This window comes from Carassius carassius, chromosome 2, assembly GCF_963082965.1.
Source record: "Carassius carassius chromosome 2, fCarCar2.1, whole genome shotgun sequence".
NCBI lineage: Eukaryota > Metazoa > Chordata > Actinopteri > Cypriniformes > Cyprinidae > Carassius > Carassius carassius.
This window is the reverse complement of record NC_081756.1, coordinates 44,724,350-44,747,855: the sequence shown is the minus strand read 5'-3', so window position 1 is coordinate 44,747,855 and position 23,506 is coordinate 44,724,350. Positions and strand designations below refer to the sequence as shown.

General features: G+C 36.3%; 1 protein-coding gene across 1 annotated transcript in view; it reads right to left on the bottom strand.

The window, feature by feature from the left end:
* Positions 1-23,506, bottom strand: part of LOC132110665 (copine-7-like) — a 53,697-nt gene that overhangs the window by 24,497 nt on the left and 5,694 nt on the right. Inside the window, exons 3-11 of the mRNA XM_059517470.1 lie at positions 18,469-18,651; positions 17,905-17,979; positions 15,494-15,568; positions 8,023-8,106; positions 7,842-7,931; positions 7,164-7,262; positions 6,920-7,006; positions 4,549-4,608; positions 2,942-3,075 (exon numbers count right to left, since the gene is read on the bottom strand). Of these exons, the coding sequence (XP_059373453.1) occupies positions 2,942-3,075; positions 4,549-4,608; positions 6,920-7,006; positions 7,164-7,262; positions 7,842-7,931; positions 8,023-8,106; positions 15,494-15,568; positions 17,905-17,979; positions 18,469-18,651 (887 nt within the window). The remainder of the gene's footprint in view (positions 1-2,941; positions 3,076-4,548; positions 4,609-6,919; positions 7,007-7,163; positions 7,263-7,841; positions 7,932-8,022; positions 8,107-15,493; positions 15,569-17,904; positions 17,980-18,468; positions 18,652-23,506) is intronic.

Genomic DNA, 23,506 nt, shown 5'->3' with positions numbered 1-23,506 from the left:
GCTTCATGTCCATCCATTGAAAAATTTTATGCATTAAAGAGGACAAAAAGACAGTAACAGTAATCCATATTGTAATTCAGTTGTTTATATGAACGCTTTAATAAACATTGATCAACACACATGCATGAGAACATCAAATTTGCTATACAGAAGCTCAAATGTGCTTACTTGACATGCGAGAACCAATAATGTTTTTTTTCGTCACGCAAGAATGTTTGAGCTTCCACAAGGTTTGTTCTCATGTGTCAAGCAAGTCCAGTTTAGCTACTGTTTACAATATTTGATGAGCTCTCCATATGTGCGCTAATAAAAGTTTGTGTGTGAACAAGAGTCTTAATAAAATCTTTTTCACATCATTCAAGATGTCTATACATAAGAGGAGTTGCAGGCTGTATGCAAAGTCGCAAACTTCCCCAATCCCCACTGTATAATATTAATTAAATTCATGCCACACACATTTACACTTTAATACAGAACATTATTTTTTAACGTTTGCAAAGTAAATACTGATTCGACTCAGAAAATATGCGATTTCAGAAGCAACGATGCCCTTTAACTTGTGTCATGGCTTTTTAACTGCAAGCATTTTTATATTTTCCAGTTGACATTTTGTTGAAAAGTGTTATTTCATTTAATTGTTTTATATAAATTGCAATTTACTGTATACATAAAATGCTAACTGTTAAAATACAATAATATGTTTGCAGAAAGTTCAATAAGTTCACATACTTCTCCGAAAGTACTGTTCCATACTTTCTACGAAAAGCAAATGCTACAGTGAGTTATTGTACTGTGAAATGTTTGTTTCGTGTCTGGATGTTTGTTTTTGTTTTGCTCTACATGATTCAACATATTACCAATTTACCCAATAGTTTTTCGGCACCCCAGTTTGCCAGTTAGCAGAAGATTCTACCCACCCTAAGAAGCCTCGACATTCATCTAAACATCTCTATGACCAGAGGCATATTAAAACACGGTTAAATCAACTCATCAACTGACAGTCTAAAGAGCATCGCCTTCCATTGTCAGTTGCACTCATTCCTGTTGCTTTTCATCAATCTGGAAAATCTTGTGAGACTTGAGTCTGAGGAGGAAGGACCGGAAGAAACAATTCTCTCTAATGTTTTGCCACCAAACTTGAAGAAACACCCTCATGTATACCTCATAATCGTTTCCATTAATCACAATGCTTTGTCTTTTTAGTTCATTAGGAAGATATAGTTGTTGACTCCTTTGGCTTTGATCTTAAGAGAGAATCCTCCCTTTGAAACAGATCTCATTATAAATGTGTACGACGGTAATTAACCAGCTCCTATGAGGCTAATTGTAGTAAGCCCGCAACAACTTGAGCAAATATTAATTTAGTCATTGTGAGTTAAGAACTACCATTAAATAAAATAGGAACCAAACAGTGCAAACCTTTCCGGAATAAAACACCCTAATGCAGAATTTTCTGAAACAGGCAGGAAAAGGGAAGGTGAAAATTGCAGCATCGCACAATTAGTGAGAATACAGCAACTATATTAACCACCCACACACAGTTCGGTTTGGAAAAATAAAGACTGTGGTGCCATGGGTTATTAGGGTGTAGCTCAGAGGAAGGACACAGCCTCAGTCAATGAATCGAATGGACCCCTGATACCTTGCAGTACAAGAAACAAATTAAATAGTGACCCAAGCTAACCAACAAAGCATCAAAGTCAACAAACAGCCTCCAGGCAAGCTTACTAATGTAATCCCCATAGTACTGTACCAAGGTCTTAGTTATTTAAGCCATTTATCTCAGCAGCTTACCTTTGAACTGGGTTACCTTCTGCATTCTAATAAAAGGATATATAACATTCAGGCCAAGAGTCTTAAAGTGTATTCACAACCCATTTTACTTTCATGCTAGGATAATTTTTTGAGAAACAATATGTTTGACCAACCCTTGTGAAAAAGAAGTACAAGTTAGTATACTTTTATAAAGATCATCATTATGGGAATAGTATACTTTCAATTTGTATACTTAAGTGCGAACTTGGGTTCACCTGCATGATTATTGCAATTAAATTAGAGTGTTTTTTGACCCACTTAAGCAGGACTTAAGTACACCTTTACATGTAATTCTTTTGTTTTTAATTATTCTATTGTCTTTGAAATATGATTAAAGTGTAATGTCAAATTTACTGACTAGCACTTTAAATTTTACACTTTTATTTTTTTTTAAATAAAATATGCTTTAACCCCTTAACTGTCACCCCCCCCCCCCCCCTTAACCCCCCATAACTGAACTGTGTGAACTGAACCAGTAAACTGAATCAAACAGTTGATTGAATCAAACGGTCAAGTTCATGGAAAATAATCAGATTTTCCCATTGCTATAGATTACAGGGAATAATGTTGTAAATAATGTTTCTTGCACAGACCAATTGTTTCACTTCATAAGACTTACAGAGTATATTGTCAGAAGCTACGGCTATTAATTCTACGTTCCTTGATATGCTTTTTTTTATTCACAAAAATGGGGACCACCGTTTCAGCTAAAAATCTTAATTACCGTTCACCTCAAGAAATGTCACCTATATCTTGGTTGGCCTGAATGTGAGTAAACTAACAGCAAGTTTCAATTTTTACATTACATTACGGCTTTTTAAGAACGCTGCATTTGCATTACAGCACATAAAACAGTCGCCTAAAACAATGGCTCAATAGCTATTTAGAGATTGGTTAAAAATACCAATGACCTGTGCTGCCGGTGACATCACCCAATAATCATTTAAAAAGCATTTTAAGAACGATTACTTAGACTTTAAAGTCTGACAATGTCACTATATATTTGTGCATTACAGCATAATCAATAACTTTCAGAGTCATTCTAAACACACTAAATTCCGGCTTATAAAAACTGCAAGCCTACTTGAAAGTGTCCACCTCCATCAGCAGAGACACCAGCACTAACCTGTCATAATCCTGGCAGATCTCCCCCACGGCTATCAAAGCTTTCAGATACTCATTCGGCTGATATGGGTTGATGTAGTGCAGGGAACAGCTATTGCGAGGGTCCCCATTGGACGCCGTGAAGTCAATAGCAACCTAAAGAGATAATAGCATGACACACTCTTGATAAAACCACGAAATGCAGGACAAAAAATGTAATGGGTTACATAATCTGATCGATCATCATGTAAGTTTAATCACTTTAGTTTTACGCCTGGAACAAAAGTTGTCTCCATTGTAGACAATTGAAAGGGAATGTCAGTCTACAAAAAAGCCAAACACTTAAGAGCTGTCTTTCCTAGGAAATTACACAAAACCTGTCTAAAACAGTTCTGAAATCAAATAGCCATCTGTATAAATAATTAAAGTGCTTAAAATGGACAGTATGTACATTTTATTTGTTTAGAGCTGATACGGTTTGTATAGTCATTCATCAAGCAGATGTTATAATCCAAAACAACAAAAACAGTACCATATGCTCTATAATACAGAAAGATTGCTCATATCCCAGTAAACACATGATATCATATACTGCATGACAGTTAACTTGTTATGGTTTCAGTTCAGATTGGACTTTGTTTTCTGTTTGCACCATTTACACTGTTGAGTTGCTTGTTGTGGTTTCTGATTAGTTGTCATTCATTTCAGGTGTATGTTGTTAATTATCCTTGTTTGCTCCAGTATTTGAGTTGCTCTGTTTCTGCTCATTGTTGTTGGGTCTCATCCATGCTGGAAGTGTTGTAGCTGTTCTCTATATGTGATTATAAAGATTACCTTCTGCCTTCATCTTTGTGTTCTAGTACACCATTCAATGACATACCTAAAGATCATACAGTATGTGAATACTGCACCAACAAATTTACTGTAACCATTCACTCTGAGGCTTTCACCGCTTGGCATCTGATTATCTTTAATTTAACAGGCAACAGGGGAAATCAGATATTTAAATAATGAATATTCAATTGAATTCATTAATTATCTTGGCCCATTTTTCTGTTCTTAAGGGGAGCATAAGGTTGGGGGTCTTAAAACAGTTTGGAGGAGATATTCAATTGTTCTTTTGCCTTCAGCTGTGAAACAATCACATACTGACTCAACACAAAACTCAAGAGGAGCTGGTCAGAAAATGAAAAAAAAAAAAAAAATATATATATATATATATATATATATATATATATGTGTGTGTGTGTTTGTGTGTGCGTGCGTGCGTGTGTGTGTGTGCGTGTGTGTGTGTGTGTGTGTGTGTGTGTGTGTGTGTGTGTGTGTGTGTGTGTGTGTGTGAATGGGGACAAAGTGGCATATTCAATCTTGTTTTAAGAATCTAGGCTATTTTTACTAGCAAAAAAGGGGGGAAAAATACTTAAGAACATGACATTTTGCAGTCTGCCTCACAAAATCATGTATAATCTACTATAAATGAGCTGCATTTGCTATGAGGTGGCAGTTATCAGTCCAGCACGTCTGGCATCATTATCTGCATGCTTGCTGGAGGACATAGGCAGTAAATCTTTGAAGGGTCTGGATCGCATCGCGATGCTAAATGTGGAGCGCACTGCTGTTTCCACTTACTGTGAAGTGTATTTGGCAGCCTCCCATGATGTAGTCCAGGAAGGAATAGACTCTGTGAAGCTGCAAAATGAAGAATGGAGGGTGAGTCTCAGAAACCCTGCAACATTTATCTCCCTGCCTCACCAAAAAAACACTATCTGCAATGCTACATGCAAAGCTTCAGCCTCTCACATAAAAGTTACATCTTGCACTCTTTGTATTGTGGAATTTAACAATCACTAAAGCTCAGCAAGCTATATATATATATATAGAAGATGACTTTCAAATTTCAAACTGAGCATCAGAATGGGGATTTAAATCACTTTGAATGTGGAATGGTTGTTGGTGCCAGACAGGCTGGTCTGAGTATTTCATAAACTGCTGATCTACTGGGATTTTCACACACACAACCATCTCTAGAGTTTACAGAGCATGGTCCAAAAAAGAGAAAATATCCAGTGAGCGCCAGTTATGTGGACGAAAATGCTTTGTTGATGTCAGACATCAGAGAAGAATGAGAAAACTGGTTAGAGATGATAGAAAGGCAACAGTAACTCAAATAAACACTCGTTATGACCAAGGTATGCAGAATACCATCTTTGAATGCACAACACGTTGAACCCTCAAACAGATAGGTTACAGCAGCAGAAGACCACACCGGGTGCAGCTCCTGTCAGATAAGAACAGGAAACGGAGACTACAATTCACAAAGGCTCACCAAAATTGTACAATAGAAGATTGGAAAAACGTTGCCGTTGCCATGAGTCTCGATTTCTGCGGTGACATTCAGATGATAGGGTCAGAATTTGGCGTAAAGAACATTAAAGCAATGATCCATCCTGCTTTGTCTCAACCATGGGCGTAGGTTTGGTCTCAGCTTTGGTGGGGACACCCCCAACCCCCACCCCACCCCGGAATTATTTTGTTGTAAGATACAAGTGATTTTATGGTGATTTCCTTTTTTATTTCAGACTGTCGGCAATACAGAATATCACAATACATAAGTGAATCTACTTCATCTCATTATATTGTATCCTGACCCCGATATACCATCCTTTATACTGTCCCTAAAGAGCTAGTATAACTGTATAATCTCAAAAATGCACTCTCAAAAAATAAAAATAAAAACCTGAGACTGTGTAATGCTGAACAACCAAACGTTTTATTAACATAAATTATGTACATTAGTATTTACACTAACAAAAAATACTCTGCCACAAGGAAACAAATCTAAATAAATGAATATAATAACCCTTTTCTATTATAAACACTATTTACCCTCCAGTACACTCACATTTATGTTGACTGCAAGATTCTAAGTTAAGGTACAGGCTAATTGACATTGTTACTTGCTAACGTAGCATTCTATCATCCTGGGTAACACATACTATCACCAGTTAATACTATTTTCCACAGTAGAATCTGCATTTGAAAGCCTGGTCAGTCACTACTGCTAGTTTATTTGTGTGGCTACTGGCTAACTAATTATTTTGGCTAATTAACGTTACACTCTGACTCTGCTTTACGAAAAAGCTTCTTATGTACCCTTTTTTCTTCTTGGGTGGCATCTACAAAGTACAAAAAGGGGCAAAAATACTGAATATTAAAATGTTTTTACTGGCCTTTGTATGTGGCACAGAGACAGCTCTGGTAACTTACCGTCGGCCGTCGTCAATATGCGCGCGCACACACACACAACACCCGCTCGCTGCTAGTGCAAGCACAAAAATTGTCCCGGCCCCCACGTGTAGCCTGTCAGATACCCCGCCGCCAATCAAATTACAGCGTTTCTTGTACTGTCATCATGGCCGTTAGAATCGATCCAAATAGCAGTGCAAAGATACAAATAGCAGTTCAAAGGAGCTTGCTAAATATTGGTGGGGACAAATTTGTCATCTCAGAATATTGATAGGGACTAGTACCTAGCGTCCCCCCCTAAAACTACGCCCATGGTCTCAACGGTTCAGGCCTGAGGTGTAATGGGATATTTTCTTGGCACACTTTGGACCCCTTGATACCAATTGAGCATCGTTCAAATGCCACAGCCTGCCTGAGTACAGTGTACCCATCTTCTGATGGCTACTTCCAGCAGGATAATGCACCATGTCACAAAGCTCAGATCATCTCAGCGTGGTTTCTTGAACATGATAATGAGTTCACTCTATTCAAATGGCCTCCACAGTCACCAGATATCAATCCAATAGAGCAGCTTTGGGATGTGGTAGCAAAAGTGTACCTAATAAAGTGGCCTATATATATATTTTTTTTTTTTCTTCTTTTTTTTTTTTTTTATTCACAGCTGGTTGGCCAGTCAAGTACTAGCATCCCTAAAAGAAGGATGGCATATCTACAAAATCTCTATACACATAAACATAGACTGTCAGACTCTTACCTTGAGATTGCTGAGAATAACCAAACCAGAGTTCTTGTAGTTCTTCTTCTTCAGTTTGTATTTTGGATTGATGCAGTCCCATGTGACCTTCAGGAGCATAGGAAGAGATCAAAGAGGTGAGTTGAAAATTGAAGATGGCACTGCAGCAAAGTCATGACATTTCTTTAATCCATTCTAGTTCTCACCAGGAAACAGCTATGACTGATATCAAATGCCAATGTATGGCTGAATATCTCACACTGACCTTGTTTGCTGAGGAAATCTTCTGCATTTCTTTGAAATTAGTGTAGAATTCGCCAATGAAATCATGCTTTCCCCTCGAGTCATAGTCCCAGACTAAGCACTGCAGTTTACAGAAAATTACAATTATGGTTCCATATGTAATTTTGGTTTTATTCTTGTCATTATTTCTCTTAAAGGAATATTTCATCCAAAATATCTAATTTTGTCATACCAAATCACAAAAATAGTTATTAAGCAGAATGTCCAAGATGCTCTCATATAACAGGTGTAGACAGTGACCAATCAAACACCAAAAAATTATGGAAAAAGCTAAATTAAATCACCATAATAGAGGTCCAGATCACTTATGTGAGGAACAAATGTCACAGTTGTAATTGCACAGGTTTAAACTTGGGAAGAATTTAAGCAAACAACAAACCTTCCATCTGTTCTTAAACCAAAAACTACTGAATCTCTTTACGCTACTTGAAAAATAGTACATGAGTTGCAAGGACTGCTTTATTTTTGTTCTTTTTGGGACTTGGCAGACACTGATTACTATGTATTTGGATTGTAAGAAAAAGAACATCTTAGACACTCTGCAGAACATCTCCTAAAAAGAAATTAAGTCATAAAGGTTTGGAACCACATGAATAATAGAATGCCAATTCTGAAGCCACCGGTTCATTTGGGAATTCACCTTCAACTTCCTTTCATCGTCACAGCTGCACAGAGAAATGAGAGACACCTTAAAGGGTTCCCACACAGGGTTCAGATTGTTTTTAATCACCTGTAGATACAAATCAATATCATTGTATAAAATGAAGAATTTTGAACAGCAAAATTTGAACAGCACTGTTCCATGTGGTGGAACTACTTACTTCAGTTCTGTGTACAAGCTGTTCTGTTTCATCATCATTGATCCGATAAATCTCCAAGAATGGATCTGACTTGGTGAAGAGATCCTACAGTCACAAGAGAATGTCAATAGAGTCCAAGCATTCAAAGGAGAACATTATGCAGAGGACAATATTTTAAAGAGCCCATCGATTTATGAATGCACTCCTCTTTTCTGCATTGATGTGCAACAAGAAGTTGGGACAGGACAAAGGACTTCTCCTTTTTTGAACACACCCAAAATCTATTTGCTACTTGATCTCAAGGAGATCTATTATTCTTGAATGCTATCTATTAGCATACACATTCATGTACATGACAGTTGCTCTGCTGGCGCAAAAGCACAGATGATTTAAAATGTGTCATTTTAGCTCATGGACATTCAGTTCTGGATACAGATTTTTTTCTGAGCTGTAAATTTCACATGTGTAATCAATCTGGAAAGTGATGTCATCACAACACTTGTTGACCAATGGCACCACAAGAACGTGCACCAAATTGTTCACTAGCTTCTATCCTGAGCAGAAGTAAAGTATCTTGCTTTTAAGAGCCCTCAAAAAATTTAACTGGCATACCATTTTACTATAATATAATTAAATATTAATGATTTATATTTAGCTTGCAAACTAATTTATTTAGAACACAAGACTCATTTTCAATTTCAACTGAGAAAGATGCCTTTTCAGCAAAGGCTATCTGTGCTAACCAGCCAAACCTTAACACTTTTGTTTGCTATTGCTAATAATTCTGGTCCATTTACCCGGCCTGAAGATTTTAAATTTGACTCTATAGGTGCAGTCACCTTTACCATTGTTTACCATTGAGAATTTTCTGAAATCCAATCATTTCAATAGAAATCCATGCAATCTGTAATTTTGCAAGAGAGTGTAAGATTTCTCCAAAGATTTGACAAATATTGACACTACTGAAAATAGCTACCCAGGCTCTTTGAAAATACTTGAAAAACACATACCTATACATACGAATCACTGCAGTTTACATTTGAAATTAACACTAAATGTGATAAAAACTCACAAAAAGTATGGTTTACAGGGCCAGAGTTTTGATTAAGAAAGCCTAACTTTCACACATTCTTGCACAACATTTTGTTATGACCGCAAAACTATTTTAACGCTGAAAAATTTGAAAACTGATACTGTTGAATTTTAGCATCACATATATAGCTTTAAACATATGAGTTTTCTAACTCAGAAGGTTCGCTCTGTGCTCACACGATACAGTGTTGCACTTTGAAATAAATCCTTTGAAACTAGGGTTTGAAAAAACAGCTCAAACCCGCGTAGAAGGATTTTAAAATACTACATCTTCATCAACAAATGCATTTTTAAATCCCATATCCTGTTGTTTCATGATCAGGTATGTTTAGGGTTTGTTTTAGGGTAGGGGGTATGTTATTTACAAAACAACACAATACAGCATTAACCTTTTAGCGAAACGCCTCAGATAACTGAATTCCTAATTGCTGCAATATGTGCCTGTAAACAACATTAAAAAAAACATGTGAAACCGGTTACATATCAAACTCGATTTTAGCACCACTCACTGTACATTTCACTTTGAAGCTGCCACAAAATGTGCATTAAGGTACATAATATCAGTGTTGCAGAAACATCGCCACAGGAGCATATATTCTTGGGTTGGACTACGGATAATGGATATTTTTTGGCTGTGAAATTTCAACGTGATCTCATGAGAATACGTGTGTATTTTTACGTTAAATGTGGTTCTACTACACGTACATTTACTTACGTTTTCATGCACATAAAAACGTACAACTTAGACGTATTTATAGCAGTAAAACGTACAAATACTTACGTGTTAGCAGCTAAAAAAAACGTAAATAATCTAACGTAAAGTGTGAATGTATATGAATTCCCATGTATTAATATTAAAATCGTGGCTTTAATGATTTAAATCTGTTATATTTAATTGTCATATCAATACATGCTTTTATTGAATTTATTGAAAGCAGTTTACTCATCTACTTAATAGGAAATAACATTTCTGTGCATGCTGCAAACCATAGATACACAAAAGCACAGCATACAATTACAAATCACATCCATTTTATTTGTTGGCTGTACTCCATATCTTTAGAATCCAGATGTTTGCAAGGAACATATCCAAATTCAGCCCTTAATCAATCGATCTTCATCTTCATTCTCAGCAACAGCGTCCGTCACGGTCAAAGCCCGCGCTCGTTATGATTTGAATTTGAAAATAGCGCCAGTGCGCAACCACGTTACGACATGGTTTACGGCACTGATATCGAACGCTCATTGGTTCTCACCTATTTCGTCACAGATTGCGACATGTCGTGTTTCAGTTGATAGACATTTGAAATCATTACTGCGCCAGTGCGCCTTCACGGGGAGAAGACAGATACATAATTTCACGGATTAATAAATTAAATTCTGCTCTGTACGCTATAAAAACTATTACATCCAGAGAGCACAGCGACTGGAACTCATTATCATTTGAACTACTTTTGGTACCACTTTTGATATTTTGCAAAAAATAAATGATTAACATTAACGTTACATTTGTTTGTCTGTTATTTGTTTATTTATAACAGTAACGTTATGTAGTTTTAAGAAATGGTTATGGGTAGGTTTAGGGGTAGGTGTAGGATTAACGTTAGTGGCTCAAAATAACGTTTTAATGTTATATTTTTACTAAAATTGTTTTATTATGTTTTATTCTTTTAACATTCTGTATAAAATGGGTAGGTTTAGGTTCGGGTGGGGTATAGGGATCTTACATTTATCAAAAAAATTATAAAAATGGAAAATATACATAAATATTAAAAAAAATTAATCAGATACGCATTTAAAAGCAGCTTCATGAGCAAATTTCTATGGATAACTGACTGGTCAGAGAACACGTTCTATCTGTACGTATTTGAGGTTGTTTTTACGTAAATTTAGATACGTTTGGAACCTGTTATTACGTCCAGATAATACGTAAACGACACTGTAAATACGTAAAGGCACATACGTATTCGACAGTTTTAATTTACGTCTAAATATGTACGTTTTGATTGTGAGATCAGGCTGGAAATTTAGCTAATTTGACCGCACCTTAAATTTCTGAGCATATTTTGTCTGGTTTTTGGGGTATATTACCATATGGATAGCCTAAAAACTAACATGGACTAAAGGTGAAAAAAAAACTAAATCTGATATCATGGGCTCTTGAGCTAAAAAAAATTGCAAAGGGAAAATACACGTGCGCAATAAGATACTGGTCAAGGAACCATGAACACATTTCACGATTATTACATGCCCAATCAAATCAACTATATTGTCTGAAACAATCATTCAACATGAGGTTTCTGAATTGCGGCTTTCTGGAGAAGCCAGAGGACTTTGTTCTTAAGTGTGTGCAGATGTAAGAGAGAGAGAATGAGGCACAGATAAAGGAATCGAGAGATGTCTTGGTAGAGCAAAAATGAGTTTAATATCCCCATTTCTTGCTGCATTAGTGTGTGACATCTACACAGGAACGCTGAAAGAGGAGGTGCCCCCACTATCTGGTTGTCAAGGTAACATCTTGCCACTGGTTTGAGTGAAGACTGATTTAGACATGCGATTTGTCTTTTGTTGGCATTCATCACATGCATCACACCTCTCGCAACTGTCATTGCATTTGTGAAGTTCATATGCACCGAGGATTCCTGGCTGTTCATTATTCCTATACTACATTTAAGGTTCTAAAGAGATAACATCTTTAGTGGCATTTTGCTATAATGGCTGGCTAAATTCACTCAATGTCCCCTGAAAAAGACAAAATATGTGCAAATATCTACAGAGAGGCCAATGTGAAGGTATACAGTACCAAATTAAGCATTAAAATTCACAGAGAAATTGCCAAGTGAAGAGTCTTTTTATAAATGTCACCACCCAGAGCAACTTTTCGATTTAAAATGCATTAGTGCCTTCTTCAAAAAGAGAAATGGCACTGAAATCAAAGACACAGATGTCTCTAGCATGTGTGACGTGCAGAAGCTTTCATGAAGTCCAGTATATAGTTTGATTTGCTAATATATACATTCTATATGAATCATATCAATCTGCGTGCACAGAAAGCCAACATTATTTGAACAGACAGATCCTGTCCAAAGATAGCAGCACAGCCATTATTCTGTCTAGCCATTTATTAGACTCCATCCGTCCTCTCATGATATGATATCCAGACTGGGATACCAGAGCCAACTCTTTGAGGCTTTGAGGATGAGTGTGAAGAAGAAATGCTAATACAGTTAAAGTGAAATGTTCAGAACGCACATATTAATGATTGTAATTCCTAAAAAGCACATGTAAAACATTTTAATCCAATGAGCAATAACAGACCTGAGGGTAAAATGTGAAAACACAAGCTTCAATATAACAATTACAAGAGAGAAAACAATAAAATCCCCTAGAGCATTAAAAAAGTTGGCTGATGAATATGTCAGGGCTGAGAGTGCTAGAAATGAAAGTGAGAATTCAATTTTAATGCCTTTTGGAATTTGCCACCATTAGCTTTTCAGGATTAGCCTGGTTAATGTTCTAATGGGCAGGTGGACAAGCTCGTCACTAGGATGGAAATAAATTAGTGATGTGACAGCGTAGCCTCTGCTTTCATGCATATGCAGTGTGCAAATAATGTGGTTCCATATTCTGCATACAGAAGAACTAAACAAGATTTACTGCATCAGCATGTGTCTTTAACCAAGAGAAATCCTGCTTTACCAAATCTGAGATGACATGCTGGATTAGCTTTACCATACTGAACCAAAGCACACGTGCATTTTTAAGTTGAAGAGATGGAAGATAATCTACAGTATAAGAGGCACGGGATAACCCATCTATGTGAGGGTCCTTCATTTGGTATGGAGCTGTTATGGAGCTACACTGCATAAAAGCTGCAGATATTCTGCGTGTATACCCAGAGGCATACTGTAGAGGTGACAAATGTATTTACACAGATTCACAATTGCAGAAAACAACGGATCATCTGCTTTGATTGTTTTGTGTGCACAGCAGACAGAAAATAAGACGTGTACCGATTGATCATGGGAGAGCTGCTGTAAAGATGTGTCTATGTAAAGTTTCTTTTGGTGCAGAATTTGACAGGGATGCATTGTTAAACTACAAGATCTTTAGTTACTAGCGCAAGTGAATGATTCTGCATTTAACAAACCTGTAGTTCCCACAAACATTCACAAACTTGTATGGTTAGAACTACACATTTGTGGTTAGAATCGTGGTTTCTTGTTAGTGTAACATGTGACACGTTGACACTCTTGCAAGTTAACATGCAGTTCATTCTGTATCTTTTCTTTCCATTAAAATGAGAATAGAATGAAAATAGAGAATGGATCTCTAATCGATTATTACTCAATTAGTTATCAATCCACCATCTGTGTATGATGTCATTAACAACAGTCCTGTATTGTTAAACCAACGGTTCACGTGACAATGATATAGTCATGACTAACTAGCTAACTTTTTCAGTGCTGCATTATACTATTTAAGCAACGCGATACATCGCTGTATGGGACACACACCCCTGGTCAATTGCTTTCCTGTGATTTGAGCTCCATTAGTCTTCCAGAAATTGCAGCCCTTTAATTTATGTGGTCTTATATGGTCTCCAACCCCACTCCGGGAAAGCTACTTTCCAGCAGACTTCAGCTCTAACCCCATTTAAACACACCTAAACCAGCTAATCAAGGTGTCCAGTGTTACTGGATAATTACAGACATTGTTATGGAAAAGTAACGACTGTTTCCTGAACATGGTCGCATCTCCGTAGTCTGAACCACATTATTTCAACAATTTAGGGCTGTTGTTAATGACATCACACACATGTGGTGGAGTAATAAATTCAACTAAATAACCGATTCGAGATCTCTGAGATGCTGCTGTATTGAATATGGCACCTGATGACTAAATTACTATGTTTTGTTTCCTGTTATTTTACTATTTGATGTTTGATTCATCGCAGATTCCCTCTTATGCCATACTCTGGAGTTCCTTTAGGCATTTATGTGCATGCATACTCTTCAAAAACTGAGCTTATTGAGGACACGCTAAAATGTATCGATTAAAATGTATATATATTTAAATAAAATGAAAGATATAGATTGTACTGCATGTTAGCTTGCTTATTGTGCCCAAGAGCATATTTATTTAAGTCCACAACAAGAAGCTATGCTTCTAACCACAGGTCGAGAGCATAGACTTTATCAAGTTTAAGGACCTTCCATTCTAATCATTTTCATCTGATTTTAGAAGAAGATAGTTTGACTTTCTCAGAAAGGTACAAAAGTATTCACTAGGGCAGTGCCTTTTCAAAAGGAACTAATATGTACCATTTAGGAACTATTGTGTAAACCTAAGGTACAAATATGTACTAAAATGCACCCTTCAGTGGTAAGTAAGGTCCCAGTGACAGCTTTTGCACCTTTTTTTCTGAGAGTGCAGTACTATTGTTCCAGCACCAGCAAAAGATGTTGATCCTAGTTGGCAAAATCACAGTCAGCCAATGGTTAACGTGGGTGCTTCGGCTCACTGTATAAGCGCCTCCAATCAGAATCACAGCCTGCACTTTCTGTTCTGGAACAGATGCCAAATAGCATTTCTGTCTCACTGTAAAAGGATGAATAGACAATATATTGATTTCCCCACCTATTGTGGGGTTGAGGGGATGTGAAGCTTGAGCAAACGAGTCATAGCTATCAATTTGCTGTTTCCCTTCATTACATGCAATGTATGAATTCATGAAATTGATGAGGAACAAACAAAAAAGCTGTGTTTTGAAGATAACCGCTGAGCATAAATATTGCCCCAGGTTCATGGTAAGAGAACTGCAGCATATGAAAGAGGATAAGGGAGGGTGAAACAAGAGGAAAGAGTAGGAGAACCAGATGAGATGAGTGCTGAGAGTAGGACGAGGGTTGCAAAGGCATTTGTGTACTGTTCAGCAGCGAAACGGGAAGTGCAGACACATGCAGAACTACAGGGCATGGAGAGAGCTGCTCCGTGGGCCGCACTGTGTGGGAGAGGCTGTTTGCACACAGAGAGTCAGTCAGCCACCCTATGCTCCCTCAGCGCTTCAGCTCTGTTAGCCCTCTCTATCCAAAGAGCTTCCATTCTCATTAGGAAACCTCAGCTGAATGCACAAGGTTTCAAACATTATGCCAAAGCCAAAAAAAGAGAGTGGGATTTTATGAAGCCATAATAGCCTTAATGGCTCTTAACGGGGCTGAAATTGAGAAGCCAAAACATTCAAGGCAAGTTGAAAGGTTCTTTGGCAGCTGCAATTATCGGTTTCAAAAGGTCAAAAATCACTACTTTACAAACAAAGAATATCATTTTCTGTCACTAGGTATACTTTAAAGCCAAAACACACTTTTGTCAATGGTAAACTAAAAAAATCACTCCTTACCTTATCATCTAACTTCTTGGCACAGAAGGAAAGCTCCACATAGCCATTGTTCCCAGAAATCTCTTCTGCGTGAATCTTGGGAAATAAGATAGGGATTAGCTGATAGCTGAGATAAAGCCAACATACTGTTATTATGTGTGCTCTACAGTATATGTGAAAAACTCAGACTCCACATCTATATTTTCTTTTTAAGTAGTTTATTTCACAATCATTGGCAATGAATTCTATCTGTCATCCATCCATCCGTTTGTCCATCAATCCATCTTTACATTCATCAATCCATCCATCCTCCTGCCCAGCCCATCCATCTGTCCGTATACTCATCCATCTTCAATCCATCCATCTGTTTAACCATTCATCTGTCCAGCCCAGATCAACCATCTGTCCATCCCGCTTTCCATACATCCTGTCCATCCATCCACTCATCCCCTCTGTATATCAGCCCAACACAGCCAATCCATCCATCCGTCTGTCCATTCATCCAATTACACATCCCATCCATCAAAGTCATTCCTTCTGCCCAACCTAGTCAATCCAGCCACCATTTGTCTGTCTATCCGTCCATCCATTCATCCATCCACCCATACCATTAATCAATGTGTATGTCCAGTCATCCATCCATCTGTCCATCAGTTAATCTATCTGTACATCCCATCCATCTATCTGTTCATCAGTTTTTTCTGTCCAGCCCGTATCCTCCATCTGTCTGTCCCTCTAGCCATCCAGTCCATCCACCCATCTGTTCATCCATATGCCCATCCTATTCATCCATCCATTCATCATACATTCATTTTTCCAAACATCCATCCACTGTCCATCCATTCAATTAAAAAAGATAAGTAAAAAATTTAAGAGAAACTTCAGTCTTGAGTGCAAATGTTCTAAATTACTAACTGTAATTGTGGTTTCTGGAAACGTTTTAAGATGTAATTTATTTTGAACAACACTAAATTAAGGGGGCTATTTATAGAGTTGACTATGACCTCTACTAGTTGTTAAGAGCGGTTAAATCACAACATTTTGTCTCATCTCAGATCAAAATGTGTTTCCGTCAGCTTTAGAAATCTACAAACAGAGTGTAATATAATGAGGGGGTCCAGCAAAAACAGTCACTTCTGTGGGTGTTTCAACATGAAAAGGCCATTAGTCTGCAGTGTGGCAAGGAAAAACTTTGTTAAAACTGAAAGCAGAGAATCAACACCTTTGATAAGGATGTGGTTTTACGTTTTGTCTTACATATGAACCTTGTCTGCCAGCAATAGAAACATGCAAAAATAGCTTGGGGCATCACTTTTTTAATGTATGGCTTGTTTTATGTGTGGCTTGTTTGAATAGAGTTGAACTTGCTATGATATTGTAACTGAAATACTATTTTCCCATACTGAAACTGATAGTCTACATTATTTTACAGCATGTTAGCAGATACTGTAAGAGTATCCAGAGTCTGTCTACCTACAGTACGATAAGGTAAAATTGGTGTCATATGATATGAGCCCAGAAAACAATAGACTTTAAGTTAGAGGTCAAACCACCTGCACTGCAACCCAAACTACACAGAGTTATATTAAAAGTGCTTTAGACAGGTAAGATCTTATTCCTGAAACCTGATGACTTTTTAATGCACCAGTTTTAAAGATTCACCATTATATATCGCTCAGGCATTACACGAACTAGTGGTTTCACTCAACTGTATCAAGAAATAAGTCTCATTTCATTCCAGAAGTAATAGAAAAAAAATCACTCATTTTGTAATGTGCAGTCATCCTCTGAGTTTAGTGATGAGCAACGTGGGCATGATTTGGCATTTAGTTGGCATTTCAAAAAAGTGGGTGGACCTATAGATGAATGAATATTACTTTGGAGTGACATTTCATAATGGCAAAAAAAATTGTGCATTGTAAAGGGGTGAGTGTAGATGCCAAAAACCCAGCTGTAGAATCCACACAACACCCATATAACAACATAAGTGCATCGCACGCTTATAATAAACAGGGTTTATACAGTTATCATATATTAACCTTTAAAGTTATAGTTCTTGCAGCAGTCCTTTAAACATTTGATACTAAAAGTGACTGATTTTGTCTAATTGAACACAGTGATTCTCATACACAGGCATTTTTGCCAAATAAATTTTGGTTATTGTTGAATGGTGAGTTGGCCTGGCAAACAGTGTCTGCTTTCACTTTGCAAATGTACAGATTTATCCTCATCTGACTATGTGGGAGTGTGTCTCCAGAGAAGTGACTTAAACTGTTTTTTAGTTATTCTGTAAACAAAACCAAAACACCTCTGTGGATGTTACAATTAAGTGACGACAGATGAAACCTTTACCACAAGAGCTTTCAAAGAATATGTAAATGTGTTGCAATTAAAAAGGAATTATGTGTGTGTAGATTATTTTTTCAACTCACTGTGATAGTGGATTTTCCAGCATATTTTCCATATTTCAGCAACAGAGGTTTCACCATCTTTTTTTGGGCCACTATCTATGGAACAAATTAAAATGTTTAAAGGATTTTTTTTATATAATGTAAAATAAAATAATAATAATAGTAGAAAATAATAGAATAATTTTGAATAAAACACGTCTGAAAAAAATAAGCAATAAACATTTTACAAAGTATTAAAAATATATATAAAAAATGTAAAAATATGAAGTCCTTGTAAGTCTATTTTTGATCTCTAGTAAGCTATTCTATAAACACTTGCATTTAGACTAAATGTAGGCTACTGTAAGATGGGAAATGTATTTTTTGCCCTTACATTTTGAAATATATTTTGGTATATAAATATAATTTACACTTATAATATATTTCATTACACTTCACTGTTTACAACACATATTTCGCATATAAATAAAATATATTTTGGCCAGGATTTAATTATTATTATTATTATTATTATATATATTTTTTTTTTTTTGCCATATGGTGTATTTTTAACAATATTACATCAAATGCACAGGAAAACATCACCTGTCCAAGCGTGCACTCCACACCACCCAAGAAGTCGTCATCTCGCGTTCCAATACTGTGAGTCCCGTGAATGTCGTAGACTTCAAAACGCAGTTTCTGTACTTCCTCAAAGTAGTAGTCCAGCATTAAGACTTTGGCAAAGACCGGATTCAGGTTACTCTTGATCACCTCAGTACGGTCCAGCTGAATTACAGAAAGAACAACAATTCAGTCAACAGTAAGTGAAAATCTTCTCACTGGAAGCATCTGGCTTCACAGGCTGACACCAGACTGTACTGTTTATTCTTCTGTTTGTGTGCCGTCCCTGGATAAAGTCAAAGAAATGAAGGCAGCTGGATGAAGGCCTCGTGAGTCTGACTGTCTGATTGTTGAGAGCTTCCACACATGCAGCTGCGATGATCACGGCCTTGCTCTCATGCAAAACACATTTGTTCTTGCTTCTCATTCATCAGCTGTCTCTCTCCCTACCTCCCCCTGTTTTGCTATTGTTCACCAGTGCATGTCAAAAACAAACAAAGCAAATACAATCATTTCTGAATTAAAACCTCACTGAGGCAATTAGCTGGAGGAGTTAAAGCATCATTCTCCAAGATGTTGGAGAAGATATTAGGGAATTAGTTTAGAGATGCAATCTGAAGATAAAAGTATAAAAGCCATTAAAAGAGACAACGCTTTACTTTCTAATGTACCAAAGCAAAGGCTGAACAAACAAAGAATGGAAGATCATAAAAGAGAAAAGGGTTCATATAAGTGAATGGGTGCCATCAGAATGAGAGTTCAAACAGCTGATAAAAACATCAAAATAATCCATACGACTCCAGTCCATCATTTAACCAAACTAAAATGCATACATTTTTGCCATCAAGCTAAAATCTGTGTCACTTTAATAAACAAATTCATTAATACGGTGTTTAATACAATAATAAGTCCATAATGCATAATAATGCTTCCTCCAGTAAAAACATCCATCTTCTGTTGTCCTCTTACATCAGTGTACAGTTTTGGACTTTTTTTCCACTTATAATCAATGATTGGTCTGTGCATATTTCTCTCCTGATTCAGACGAGATGAATCAATATGAGCAAAATTATAGATTATGGATTCGTATTTAAGCCAGAAGCAACAGTCTGAAAATGAAAATACCTTAATGATGAATTTGTTTCTTACAAACATACAGCTTTTCACTTCACATGACATTAATTGATGGGAGTCGTGTGGATTAGTTGCAGATTATTGAAATTGTCAGGTCTGTTTTGGGGTTCATTTTTTGGTTCATTGTCATGTGGTTATGTTTTCTGGTTGTTCATTGGCTGTAATAGTCATGTGTTCCGTTCATGTTCAGTTTGTTCATGTTTTTGCCAAGCCAGATCTTGTTCACTGTGTTTCTGCTCACTTTTGGATTCAATACACTTTCAATACACTGATGTTTTTATCAGCTGTTTGGACTCTCATTCTGACAGCACCCGTTCACTGCAGAGGATCCATTGGTAAGCAGGTAATGAAATGCCAAATTTCAGCAAACTCATCTACATTTTGGATGACCTAAGGGTGAGTACATTTTCAGCAAATTTTTATTTTTGGGTGAACTATTCTTTTAATTGCTACAATTTCTTAAGTCTGACAAAAGTTTGGCTGTTTTCATAGTGTTGTTTTTCCATTAACAATATACTTTTCTTTTTTCTTCTTCTTTTTCTTCTTCTTAATTTTTTTTTTTTTGCAAGAGTATCTGTTTAAGCATTTAAAATCCTTTTTTTTATGATGGTTCATGTAAATAAACATAAAACAAATAAATGGATTCATTGGAGCCGCTGCACAGAACCTCTGAATTTTATCACTGTTTGTTTTTATTTTTACTGGGTTATCCATCCATCCATCCATATGTATAAAGAGCTTAAAAGAAGTTGCTTTTATTAGTAGCTTAGTGTAGCAGAGTACTTTCCAGTTTATCAAAATGTGTGGGAAACTACAGTTTAGCATCCGAACATTCTTTAGTGTATTTCTAAAAAAGTCATTTGTTACTGTCACACAAATGTGGAAAAATAACCATTTAAAATCAGCATGTGAGGTAATCGGTCATACTCTCACTAAATCAGATTAACAGTGTCAAACCTCTAATGTGTCTGACAGCATAGTACATCTCAAGCAAGGAATGACCCTCCTCCATCAGCCCATGTTCGACAGAGTCTTTCTCAGCAATTACATACAGCCTCGCATATAAAATGTCCAGTCCTTCAATATACTATACATGTGCCCTTGAACTGAAGTGTACTCTCAAATTATACACACACACACACACACACACATATATACGTATGTATATAAATATATATATTTATATATATATATATATATATATATATATATATATATATATATATATATATATATATATATATATATATATACATACAGATATAAACGCGCTAACCTTCAGTCGATGCTCACATCAATTTACAAAAAATGTGAATGGTCCTAATTAATTTAGTAATTTTTCCTTATGAAAATATGTTTGTTTGTTTGTTTGTTTCCACCCTTGAAAAAAGACCTGGGCATGTTTGATTTAGATTCCCATAGAGAGGATGTCTGGACTAGATAATTATTATACTGTGCTGGCCAAATGGTTTCTGAACCCCTAGCTAGTTCATACTGATATCACTGCAAACACCCGACTGCCTCCAGTGGCTCCTCCAATCACAGGGAAGCAGACCTCTTATCAATTCCAAGTACATCTGCTGCTATAAAAAATATTTTGTTACAGAGCTCCCCAGTTATGGAACGTCCACCCTGCCAACATACAGAAATCTGACACATTCCCAATACTGAAGTCTAGTTGAAAACTGCCTTTTTTTTAATTGGCTGAATCATTTAAGGTATGCGGCCAAAACCAGAAAATCTTAACTGAAATTATATACTGTATATAATACTATATATACTGAATAATACTGTCAGTCTTCCGTATGTAGAGTTCAAACCAAGAGGAAGAGACTTTTAAGACTTACTGCCAACTTGAAGAAGAGCTGTAAAGAGGCTGTTAAATGAGCCGGAGTTTGTCTCTTTACCCATTACAGTGGCAGCTTTAAGATGACTGATTAGTGTAAGAGAAGCAGTGAGAGAAAGGAAGTGATGTATGTGCCCTGAGGGGTGCTGTAGAGAGATTACATTGGAGGTTCAAGAGGGTCTTAGAAGATTATATTTACACATACTATGTAGCATTCACCTTGAGAGAGAGAGAGAGATAGAGAGAGAGAGAGAGTGAGAGTAAGTGAAAGGTAGCGCAAAGAGAGATATGAGTAGGCTTAGCTCCTTAATTTTAGCTCTTGATTTGCATGATAATGGCACTTTTCCATTGATAAGCACTGCATGAGCAGATAGTGGAACACCTAATGGCTCTAGAACATCAGAGAAACCCTTGGAACAACATAGATACAAAAATCCACATGGTCTGAATTAGGGTCGAAAATTTAAAATAAATAAATAAAAAATAAAAACAATGAAATGAGTTTTGTCAAGTGTGTGTGCTCACTGACTGAATTCTGCATGCTTGCGAATTCTCTCAACATAAACAACAAAGTGTAGAAAAGATGGTATTAAGTGATTCATTTTGCAACCTCAGTGACTATAACAGAAGTTTTTTAAAAATATTATTTATATACAATTGTAAACAAAGAAACTGGTCAAATTTAAATATTTGACATTAAAGACAACACAGATACAAATAATAAGGTACAGTAATTATAAAAACTGCCCTTACGCATGTAAAAAATGCTCCTGGAAATCAATATTGCCCTTTCGTGGAAAAGTTCATTTCTGACCCTGGTCAGAATCAGTTACTAAAAGTCACAATGAGTACATCTGAACATGCCAACCCAGGCTAATTGGAAAAATGTGCCTATTGTGACGTTTATGCAAAATTATATTATATTTTCTTGCACATTTTGAGACACTTTTTAATCGTGAAATTTCCAATACGTGGTGCCAAAAACAGGTCCAGTTTTTGTTATGTTATTTGTTGTTGTACATATCGCAGTAGTTCAGAAATGAAATGTCCGGTGACTGGCACTAAAAGTTTAATACTAAACTACTTCTAACCAATAGAGTAAAAAAAAATGCCTTTTTAACCTGCAACCATGCCTTTTTAGATTACTTCTACAAGTCTTTGAACTGTTTTATCATGATTTGTGTTTCACTGGACAAGTGCAATGCTGTACCAGGTGAGCTACAGAGCAAGTTTACTAGATCAGAAAATCCATTTATGGAGTATATTATGTGATGCAAAATATATTAGTTTAGAAATCATGCACTATGGTAAAAGTGTTTTGAGGTCATAACAATATGTTATGCAAGTAGCTGCAAACAAATAACTCTTTATTAATACATAATCTGCCCATAATTAAAATTTGTGTGAAAAGGAATAAATGTTTTTTTTTTTTATGTTTTATTGTTACTAGTGTTCATTTCCACTAGAAACTGTAGCGAGTTGCATATATTGTTACGTTTTATGGAAAAAAATCAGAAAATTTAAATGTTAATGTTGGAATATGCATACTTTGCCATTATATAGTAGGCAAAAAATTTTATTAGTGACAACAGTCTACAGTAGATTGCAAAAATATTGGATGCCCACAACAACGAGAGCTTGAGCGAGGAGGATATGAGATAGCACCAAGTCAAGCTCAAAACAGTACTATGACATTTTAAGCAGTCATAACTCCTGGAGAGAAAGAGACACTGGACGAAGACAAAACATTTTAATGCATATGCATCAGCTGCCTGCTTTCACACACACAATCAACTGGAGTATATCTTTAAAGGCCATGTGCTTGGCTGTACACAAACTAATCATTAACGTCAAGACTCTAGTATGCCTTAGGCTATTATCATTATTGCTAATACTAATGTTGCATCCACATCATGTTGGAATTACTGTCATTAAAATATTCTGACCAGTCAATAACATTAAAACGTTTGTCAAATCTTATATTGAAAGTTGGAATTTGAGTAGGTTATGAAAGCCCAGATTTCTCTCACTTTACCATTG